Below are 11062 nucleotides of genomic sequence, written 5' to 3'. Positions count from 1 at the left end.
GCTCCCCGGGGCGGTGCCGGCCTCTGCTCCCGGAACCGCTCGGCGGCAGCCGGCGGGGAAAGCATGGCCGCCTCCTCCAGAAGGAAGAGTAAGGGGCGGGCGGCCCCGGGAGGAGGAGGAGGCGGCGGTGGCGGCAGCTCGCCGCGGGCCGCCCCGCTCCCCGTCGCCGCGGAGGGCGGGCTGCTGGCGCTGGCTGTCGCCGAGGCGGTGGAAGCAGGTACGGGGGTGCGGGCGGCGGGGCCGGGCTCACGCCTGTCGCGGCTCGGCGGGCTGAGGGCGGCTCGTTTAAAAACGAGTTGCTGTGAGAACAGCCCTCCCCGCTCTCCCTCAGCCGGCCCGGCCCCGAGGGGCTGCCCCGTCCCCTCACGGCGGGGGGGTGTGTGTGGATCTCTCAGGTAAAGTCGGCTGAGACCCCGTGAAATTTGCTTTTTCTTCCAGCGTCGAAGAGCGGTGACCGCCGCAGGAGGGTCCCGCCGGTAGCTAGAACGGGGTGGAAAAGTCAGCAAGCAGCAGCACGTAACCGGGGGTGTTTTCAGGCCTGTCAGAAACAGTGCCCCGTTTTAGCACGGTTTCCCCCCAAAAGGGTCCCCGCGCTTCCCTCACGGCCGGGTACCGCGCCTCACGAGGGGTCGGAAGGGTTTTGTTAGTTGTACTGACTGGGGAGGGCCAGAAATACCGATTTCGTCCGATCGGTAGGGAAAAAAATGACGTGTTTCTTTTCTCCTGAAAACGTTAGGAGATGACAAAGTTCCAAAAACGTTGCGAAGAGCCCTGGCCCAGCTGTCGCTGAGCAGCATGAAGTCCGCAAACGTATGCATAGGCCGCCCGGTCTTGCTTACCTCTGCTGATGGGCGGCAGGAGGTGAGACTCTTCCCTGTTCCTACAAGCGCTTTTCTTGTGCTTTCCATGTGTTTCTGTTCTATTCAGTAGGGACCAAAATGGATCATGCGTTGAGAAAGATAGCAAACGCGCTTTTCCATGTTTTCTACGCTGTAGTTACGTCTTTATTCTCAGTACTGAGAACAAATCCATGCTGCTGATTTTTTCAATAAATTTGTGAGTCATGTGTGTGAATATATGTATTATATACGCACACACATGTGTCTTAAAAGCAAAGGAAGAATATAGCCTTTGCTTTTCTTTCTTCTTTGATGTGTAGCATTTCCTAGTCAGCACAGTGTATGCTTTTGTGTCATCTGCAGAATGTGTAGAGACCCGGTAGAATTTTTTTATCTCCTTTGTAGGCAAAATGTAACCCCTTCTTTCTTGAAAAGCATCTGAGATCCTATCGTAAGAACTCAGTGCTACTTGTATCTTACTCTGTGGCACCAGGTTTTAACCTAATCCTTCTTCCCCCTCAGCCCGTGTTTTCCACAACAAAACATGGCTTAGTTTAACTGAAGGACTGGAAAATAGAGGGGGGGAAATCTCAACTGACAGTTGTTTGCTTTGAAACTCTTCCTAGGTCTGTACTGCTTGGCCTACCACAGGCTTTCCAGGTGGGAAAGTTGGGCTGAGTGAAACCACACAGAAGAACCTGAAAGTAAACCCAGGTGATGCTGTCACTGTGCAGCCTGTGACCGGTGCAGTTATCCAGGCAGAGGAAGTCGATGTGAAGTTGAGGTATGGAGCTTGTTATAACCTAGTGACTTACCATGAGGTGTCTGCTTTGCACTGCAGATTCTCTTACCTCTTAGAAGATGGTATTTTTTTCTCTTGCTTTGATGGAATTAGTACCCACACAAAGTCAAACATGTGCGGATGTTTGTAGGATTAAGACTAAAGTTTAGTAACTGGTGTCTAACTGCTGCTACCTCCTCTGTGGGCAGTGGAGCAGCTCAGCTGTTGTACAAAATCTCAACTGAGGAGTGTTGCTGTTGTGGAGAATATAAGGACACTAAGCTCGTTAGTCTTAATTAAAGATTTTTTGTTTTATGTTAAGTTAATGAGCAGTAATGATAGTCCAGCACCTGAAGTAGAGGTCAAGCTGCCTGTGTTGCATTTGGCAAAAGTGTGTAACTGCACGATCAAGGCAGATTCTTTAAACTTGTAAGTCGCTTGTAAAGGATGAGGATGATCTCTGTGTGTAGAGTTGATGTCAGGCTAGAAGGAGCCCGTGTTGCTGCTGTTGTCATTAGGAAGTATACTGCAAACTGCTATCTAAGAAGCTCTTGTTGAAAAGTCCTGTTGCAGTTGAGAGAACTACTGGCTGACAAGCTGGGGAGAGTGAAGTGATTTTTTTTTTTTTTTTTTGCCACTTCCCTTCAAAACTTCATCCTTGTATATGCGTGGTTTTGTGCTCCGCTTTTATTTACTGGAATATTTTTTCAGGATTGGAAACTCTGAGGTATGTTTTGGTTTTTAGTTGAAATTCACCCAAACAAGGGGACAAAAGGTACAAGTCAGAGTTGTCTTGAGATCATGAATGCTTTGAGAAATTAGCAGTTTACTGATCTGCTGAATGACTTCCCATATTTGTAATTTTCATAACATTCCACAGAGTCAGCATTTGGGTTGATGGAGAATCTGATTATAGTTATTTCCTAAACAGGGTTATTTTACAGTTACTTTTGAAAGTGTCCCAACACTTTAATTTTTATAAGTTAACTTCACTTCCCTGTCAAACCTCTGCCTTCTAACGTGGCATTGTCATCCATTTTAAAGGGGAGATGCTGTTTTCCAGCATACTGACTCTCAAAAAATTTGGTGAGGCAATTTTGCTTTTTGTCAGTAGTATCAGTTTAGCTTTAATCATAGTTTTACTGGTTAACTTGGCTGCACATTGTCTGCTGACTTCCTGGTGTCAGCTTGCTTTGCCCTCCATGCCTCTCTTCTCACCAGAAAATGAAAAAAATGGTATCTTTACGGCTTTTTGTTATGGCTAATTTAATCCTATAGGAAGTTTTATTATTATAGCATACTGTTTGGTTATAGAGGTGGTTGAAAACACTCATTAAAAAAACAACCCCATGTTAAATAATTAGACCTAATCTATTTATATTTCTCTATGTTCATATGCAATGCATTCTTTCTTTAAAGCTGTGACTTTTACTGAAATCCACCTAAGGATGAGGTCAGAGGGATTGCATGTAATTTCTGAAATACTTACAATTACTGTAATTTTTTTTTGAAACTGTTCCACAGCCAGAGTTTTCCCTCTCAGCTAGTCAGGAGTCAGGCTCTGAGGAGTGTTCCATGTATGTACCATCAGATTAAAAGTCATATGAATGACTGTTTTTCTAGAATTACCCTAGGAGAGAAAACATGAAAACAGTAATTGGTCTGGTTTAAGTGTGCTAATTTACTACAAACCATAGTGCCATCCTATCATGTAAGAATATAAATTATTAAAAGAATAAATGGAAATCCCATTTGAGAACTGCCTAGGTTTCTAGACAGTACAGGTGTAGTTCGTTCTCTGCAAATTAACACCTCTGGGGAGTTGCTTGCATGCATAATTTAGCTTTTTCTTCCAGTTAAAAAATCAGTCCCCTACCTCGGACCCCAGCAACGTAACTGAGTATGTGTTTACTTGTCAGGAACGGCTATGATATTTTGAGAGCTCTCCTCTAAATTAGCATAACACCCCTCTTTCCCTCAAGTCGCTTTCTGTATCAGTAGAATTGAGAAACGGGTTTTTATTTCTAGGTTTAGAGCTCCCCCCATTGATCACACTTTTATTTGCAGCAGCTGTATCTGCTTTAAATGCCTTTGGTGCTGCTGCTGTTCAGCCCTTGGTGTAACACTTTTCATCATACAGGTGTAAGTACTTAGAAAGGTTGTGGGCATTCATCTGCAAAGTGGATGTAGTGAAACTTTTATTTTGTTGTGAAAACAGAAGGGCTAATGTGCGAGGCTTGTACAGATTGGCTGAGGGGGGTAAATCCTAAGGAATTAAAATAAAAGGGTTGAATGGGCTTTAATAAAAGGTAAAGTGGCAAATGAAACAGGAAAAAGATTGTGTGGATGAACCATCACTGAAAAATAATTGAATCACCACAGCGTTGTACGTTGCAGTGTATCTGAGGAGCAGGGATTGTTAATGATGTTTGTCCTCTCAGTGAGTTGTAAATGTGATGTAAAATGTTTTAATATGAATACCAGAGAAAGACATTTGCATAGGACACCTTTTACCTTTCATTTGCTTTGGGCTAAGAGCATATGTGTTCAGTCGTGTGTTAAATCCCAGTGATGAGTTGGTGTTTGAGAAAATGCTATAGGTCTGGCCTGAGCTGGTGAGGGAAGTGGCTTAAGGCTTATCCGTTGAGTCAGTTAAACTCAATTAAATAAAAGACTAGAAAATGCATCGTGGGGGAAACTTGTACTGTTTTGATAGCAAATGTGCAGTGTTTAAGACATGCACAGTTTTGCAAGTGCTCAAGGCACTAGTTCAATCAATAGAAGACGTGTACGTGAGTTTGCAGGGCTGGAAGAGGCCTACCTTATCTGTAATTTTTTCCAATTCAGTAAATGTAGCAATGGCCATTCTGCCTGGTGAGATGAGAAGCACGCATTCCATGTTTGTAGTCTTTAAGAAATAATAACTATAACTTATGATGTTGTTTATTGCAGCATTTTCTGTGGGAAAAACTAACCCAAAATTAAATATATACTCTTCTTTTGTTACAGTGTGTCTAATACCTTCAGAGTTAAGATGATAGGATCTGAAGACTGTAAAGTGCTCATTGCTCTTTTCTGTTTGTGGGGTTAAATCATATACTGTAAAATGTGGACTCTGTTTTGGTTTAAAACTAGTTACTGCTTGGAAGAACAGTTTGTTTTTTCTCTTCCTACCACAGGGACAAAGATGCCACCATTAATGCTGAGGAAATGTCTGTCTGTCTACTGAGAAACCTAGGTACAAGTTTTGTTGCTTCTCTTTTGACTGTTTAATTTTTGTAGTAGATCATCAAGTTTTGGATAGAAAAGCAAACAGTTTCCTGTTACGTTCTTAATCAAGGGCTTATGGCAAAACAGAGGATGTTATTCTGCTCACACTTCTAGGGATCTGCCTTCTTTGGACTAAATAATTTTGCCATGCTGTAAATATCTAATTTGTATTAATCATGATTCCCTTCCCTCTGTCCATTATACGTATTGCTGGTTGAAGTTACGGTTGTTTAGCAATCGTTGCTGGCCTTCTGGCTGATATTGTGATGCATTTCAGAGTTTACTTGCATGATGAAGAAAAGAGTGCAATACTATGCATTAACAACAAGATAAGGGATCAGTATTGATATGAAATCCCATACTCTGAATTTTTTTTTTTTATGTTGGTGCTAAATAAGCAAAATTGCACTTCATTGGGTGGTGGATATGTGCAAGGCAGGCAAAAAGGCAAGATAAGTTATTCAAGGTAGCACTACTCAAAGCACTCACTACAAATTGTTCTACTCAAAGGGAATCTTCTGGTTTAGGAATTAATAACAGTATTGCTACGCTAAGAAGCAGGAAACATGAACTGCATTCCAAATTCATGAGTTTGGCTGGAAATAATCTTGTTTACGTTTTTGCCTGTGTGTTTTTTGTGCCTGTACGGTGCATTCAGATCACATTTCATAATCAAAGGCTAAAACCTTACCTTTTTTAGGCCGAGACTCTCAAAGAAGGTGGGCTAAACATGAAATACTGTGAACCTGTAAGGCACACAGCAAATACAATATTTTTACTTCTTACAATACTAATTCCATAATCTCCCTTTGTATGGTGTATGAAATTTAAAATGCTCAAATTAATGATGGGTTTAGTATGAGAGATTACATATGATACTGACAAATGTTTATCCAGTTTAATCTGCTTGTGTACAAAAGGATCATTGAAATTACCTGAAATTATCTTGAAATTGCCAGACTACCTTTTGTTATGTTAATTTATAGTACTCTTTAGGCTTCCTGATAAAGAATGATTCTAATACAAGAATGTCTGAATGTTCTTGCTGCCAAAGTAGATTGAAATTTCTTCTTCTTTGTCTTTTTTTCTTTTTTTAACCTTCTCATAGATGGGAAAATAGTTTTACCAGGAAACTTCTTGGCTTTCACTTTCTATGGCAAACCTTGTAACATCGTGGTGATGAAAGTGAAGGGAACTGATGGTGCAGAGCTGACTGCACAGGACAGTGCCATTTCTGGTGACATGCATGAGCCAGACCTTGAAAGATCTGATTTGGAGGCAAGTACGTTAGATTTGTCCTTACAGCTCGGCAAGATGGACATTGATGGTAGTCCAGAGGTTGCATCCATGAGCACACCAAGCAAACCGACGGATCCAGGTTCACCAGTTACACCCAGTCCTGCTGTGGCAGCCAGTGGTCAAGACTCTGGTCAAGGAGATAAAACCTACAGCAAAGGAGGTGGTACAGACCTCACCGATGATTTGGAGTTGGCTGGGAAAGGAGGTGGTGAGGGACTCCCACTAACTGGCAAAACTGGAGCAATAAGCTGTACAGACAGTTTTTATTTCATTTCTTCAAGAACTAGAATCAATTTTATTGAAACGAGGACCAGTGTAGCAGAAGATGTTGATTGTGAATCCCGAGTCACCTATGATATGATAGGAGGTTTAAGCAGCCAGCTCAAAACTATTAGAGAAACAGTTGAACTGCCCTTGAAGCAAGCTGAACTGTTCAAGAGTTACGGTATGATGCCTATGAGTTTGCTTTCTTCATTTGGTACTAGTTTTTTTTCTTAAACATGACTCGTTTGGTATTTTGTTTGTGGTTTGTTTTGTTTTTTTTTTAAAACCCAAGTTATTCCAGGAATATGCACTGAATTTTATGTAACACCTATCTGGTATACTTGTGTGTCCAAACAATGTCAAACTCTTTTATAATTATACTGTATGGATATTATGAGAATGTTATGATTGGCTCGTGTGAAAAATAATTGAGCAGGAAAGAAATATGTGTGTCTAAGAAAATTCAGGTATGCATAAGCAGAATTTATAGCAAATTGGAAAGACTTCTATACTTGGGTATTTGAAAGGTGCAGATGTGTGTCATCATAAGACTTTAATTTGTTTTGGTAGAGTCAACTAAATATATTTTTTTAAGTTGAGAAAAACGCAGATTAATTCTTCTGCTGTTTTTATCCGTGTGTGTTGTAGGGTTTCTGCAAAACTTTAAGGAAGTGCTTAAGGCTGTTTACTCAAACTGCTCAGTGTGTTTAGTATGGAATTACAGGGTGGAGAAACTAACACGATTACTGTTGCCATATATAGTTATATCTAACATATATATGAACTTAGGGGATTTTTGTGACAAAGATAAAACTGTACTGTGTATTTATCACAAATCGATATGTACATAAGCAGGCATGTCTGCTCATTGTACTTGTCTAGGTGTGCATCACTGTGAGACAGGGCTCTTGCCTATAAATATTTCTTTAATATCATGTCTTTGAGGCTTTTTATTTCTCTGCCTTACGTCTTCCCATGCACACGCTTTGGAGAGGAGGGGATTTCAGTGATCACTGGGGCAACTTCCATAAGACACAGTTAGCTCTTTCGGTGTGCGTTGCTTGCGCGTGATCAGCAGGTGTCAGTGGGATGGTGTGAGGTGTCTTCACCCGTGTGTGGTCCAGCTCAATTCACTGACCTCCAGCCTCAGCATCACCGCGTGGTTTTGTGTTAGCAGAAGGTTTGCTTCAGCATCAGTTTTCTTCGTACTTAGTCCCAAAAGTGCTTGATCAGATTATCTACTAATTACATGAAAGATGATGTTGTTTCCTCACTAGTTACAAACCGTTAGTAACCATCCAAATGTGGAGAGTCCTTGTCAGCTTAGGGGGAGGGAGGCTGTCAGCTGAGGTGAGACCTTTGGTTCAGCAGTCCCATTTCTTGCCACTACCAGAAACGCCACACGAGGGAGCAGCACATGCTTTAATGGACTGTTGTGAAGTAACCTGTCCATAAAGACACTTACTCCTATCCTCTGTCAGTTAGTAGCTAATTTTTTTTCTTTTTGAGTATATTAGTTCCTAAGATTCAGCCTTTCTGTCCACGCCAGCTGTATTGTTCTCTGTCACCACTGGGATGTGATCTGCCCTTCAAGCATCATTCCTTGTCTGGTATTGCAGTACCCAACTGATGTTTCTTCTTTGGTCATATTTCAGCAATGTGTTTGGTGCCAGGGTCAGTCCTTTGTCAAACGTTTGTCTCTTCTTTTTGCTTTCTAAATTTTAACCTTCTCTTTTCAGCTTTGTGCCCATTTAATTTGGCTTGGCTGGTCTGAAGCTTTTTTTTTGGCTCTTTACCTGGGATCATAATATTACTTCATGCGGTTACCTGTAGTTTCTGTCCAGTTTTAGCTGTACACAGTGGTACATTGTTCTTCTAGTGTCCCTTATGTTCTGTGCCTGAATGTTTCTGTCTGTTTTGGCTCTTAACATTTGCCATTAAAGAGGCAAATTCATCCTTTTGATGTAAGTACTAGGTACTCAGCCCAAACAAACACCACAATGCACAGGGAGAATTATAATGTTGAACTCCTGAAAAATATAACGATTAAATAGTTGCTTTTTAAACAGAATCATGTGGACTTTAAAAAATGTAGATGTATGTCCCATATAAGTGTGCTCTTCCCACTGAAAGCCTACAATTTTATCAAAATGATATGTCTGTTAAAGAAGTTAATGCTGAGGTCAAGTTATAATCGGTAATAACTGGGACAGTGAATTGTGCAAGTGCAGGTTGTTCAGTCTGGCATTTACCACAAATAACTTTCTTCTCTGTTTGTGTGCATGTGCTTGTTTAAAGGAATCCCTCCTCCTAGAGGAGTGCTGCTATATGGCCCTCCAGGTACCGGGAAGACTATGATTGCCAAAGCCATTGCAAATGAGGTTGGCGCTCATGTTACCGTTATTAATGGTCCTGAAATAATAAGCAAGTAAGTCCACGCAATTTATTTTCATTAATTCTATAACCATATTAGCCCAAAATCTGCCCTGGCATCTCTCCATTGTGGGTAAATGTAGATGTAGAATTGGCTATGGGCTATCTGCCCAAGAAAGTCAAAAACAAATGGGAAAGGGTTCTCTCAAGTAGGGCTTATGTTTCTTCTTGTAATAAAAGAGGTTTACTGGATTTGGCTAAGAAATTTCTGTAAGGCATGGACTAAATTAAAGAGGGGACTAAAACTGCATGTGCGATTGTGTGTTAGTTCTGCAACGAGAAGAGTGACTTCTTAAAGCATATATGAAATTAAGATGACACTGCATAGACTAATGTCTCCAGGGGACTAATTTTTTTTTGTTCTTTAAAAGTACAGATAAAGTTGTTTCTAACACAGAAGAGAGAAGCTTTTCCCTTTAATCTTTCTTCTAGTTACAAGATGGTTATATCTTTTTCTGTGCTTCATTTTACCGTAATTTCTCATCCTTGTGGAAATAAAGATTATTGTAAATTTGCATACACTTCAGGACTTTAAAAGGGTGCGCTATGGCTTTTTGGAACACGCGAGCAGTAATTTTCCAAGTTGCCTGGAAAAGACCAAAAAATGTTTTTTATTAAAATATTTTAATTATTGTAGGTTTTATGGGGAGTCTGAATCAAGATTACGTCAGATATTTGCTGAAGCTTCTCAGCGGTACGTTCTTTTGGATAATTTTATTCGTGTTCACTTATTTGCGGTATTGGTTCCAGCGTCAATGTTCTTAAAAGAAAAACATTGGAAAGAATCTTTGAATTGTAATTTTTTCCTGCAGTGGTTGTTTAAAAGGAAATAAATTTGTTTATATAGTGCTTAGCAAGAAGGAAAGCAGTGAAATTCTAGTATGCCTATTAAGTGCTTTTGGACACTACCCTTTTTAAGGGACTGTTACAGATGGTGCCAATTCGCTCGATCTTATCGTTAGAGCATTGTACCTTATTTCAACAGATGGAAGCATGAGCCAGAGTTTCACCTGCATCCAAGTTTTTCTGTCTAGTTTTATCATTGGAGACCAATGTAGTACTGTGCTGAGACATGGAAGCCAGCTCTAAATGAGCTGGTGTTGGTACTGGATATAGCATGCCTCTGGATTAGGGTGGCGTTCTGCCCAAATTTATTAGACTTGGTTAAGGCGGACTTTAGACTTCCAGATGATTGGTGTTCATAATATATTAACAAAAGACTATCGCATACTGTGTTTATAGAAGTAGCAAATAAAATGCTCTCTTTTTACTCATGAAATCGGTATATTCAGTGGTGAATCTCTGGTAGAGAGTTATAGAAAAGTAGATTGGTAGGTTATCTTAAAGGTATTAATTGTCTAATATATATAGTCATTTTAGTTATCTCTTTGAGTAACATCACGTTCAAGGATCAAGCTTTCAGTTGCCTAAGGGAATGGGACACTTGTTAATTTTTGTAGGAACTGGGTGTTTTCCATAACCAGCTTTGCAATTCTCTGCCTTGGTGTTTTAAATCTTCCTGAACACCTTAACTTTTTTTTTCCTCCTAGCCGCCCCTCCATTATATTTATTGATGAGTTGGATGCACTCTGTCCAAAGAGAGAAGGGGCTCAGAATGAAGTTGAAAAGAGAGTTGTTGCTTCATTGCTGACGTTAATGGATGGCATTGGCTCAGTAAGTAGACTGTATTGAGACAATTAATGTGTATGGGGACTAGCTGAAAAAAGAAATTTTGCTTCTATAATGCAGCCAATTTTAGATGTGTCATTTGGGAGAAAAGAAAATAGGCTTAGGTGAGACTTCATATAGTAATCTAATGCTTTATTGGATGATAAGCAGAAGACATAGGAGGGGAATGTCTCCTGATAACTGTGAGATTAAAGAAAAGTAAGTTTTCTTCCATTCACTGTCTTTCCTTTGCCTTCTCCCACTCTTGTAATTTTGGAGATAAAACTGAAATTTTAGTGATAGCCCATCATTGAACAAGCCAGGTATTTTGAATCGCTCTGAAATCAAAGTTACCAAAATACTTCTGGTAATATGTAGGCTGCATTATTAAAGGCAACAACAGCTATTTCAAGATTGCCATAGTAATATTTAGGACATAAACAAAAACCTACTGAAGAAACAGTAAATTTAATTGACTTGAGTACATTATGGACTAAGCCCATGAAGT

The 11062-nt window shown here is 40.4% G+C and overlaps 1 protein-coding gene across 1 annotated transcript in view; it reads left to right on the top strand.

Moving 5' to 3' along the window:
- Positions 1-24: 24 nt before the first annotated feature.
- The window catches only part of AFG2A (AAA ATPase AFG2A), a 208260-nt gene continuing 197222 nt past the window's right edge, over positions 25-11062 (top strand). The window contains exons 1-8 of the mRNA XM_075036893.1: positions 25-217; positions 737-861; positions 1466-1623; positions 4800-4858; positions 5999-6634; positions 8752-8881; positions 9524-9580; positions 10437-10560. Coding sequence (XP_074892994.1) covers positions 64-217; positions 737-861; positions 1466-1623; positions 4800-4858; positions 5999-6634; positions 8752-8881; positions 9524-9580; positions 10437-10560 — 1443 coding nt within the window. The 5' untranslated portion in view covers positions 25-63. The remainder of the gene's footprint in view (positions 218-736; positions 862-1465; positions 1624-4799; positions 4859-5998; positions 6635-8751; positions 8882-9523; positions 9581-10436; positions 10561-11062) is intronic.

The sequence above is a fragment of the Buteo buteo genome, chromosome 1, assembly GCF_964188355.1.
Source record: "Buteo buteo chromosome 1, bButBut1.hap1.1, whole genome shotgun sequence".
Taxonomy (NCBI): domain Eukaryota; kingdom Metazoa; phylum Chordata; class Aves; order Accipitriformes; family Accipitridae; genus Buteo; species Buteo buteo.
The sequence above is the reverse complement of the archived record's forward strand: the minus strand, read 5'-3'. Positions and strand labels throughout refer to the sequence as shown.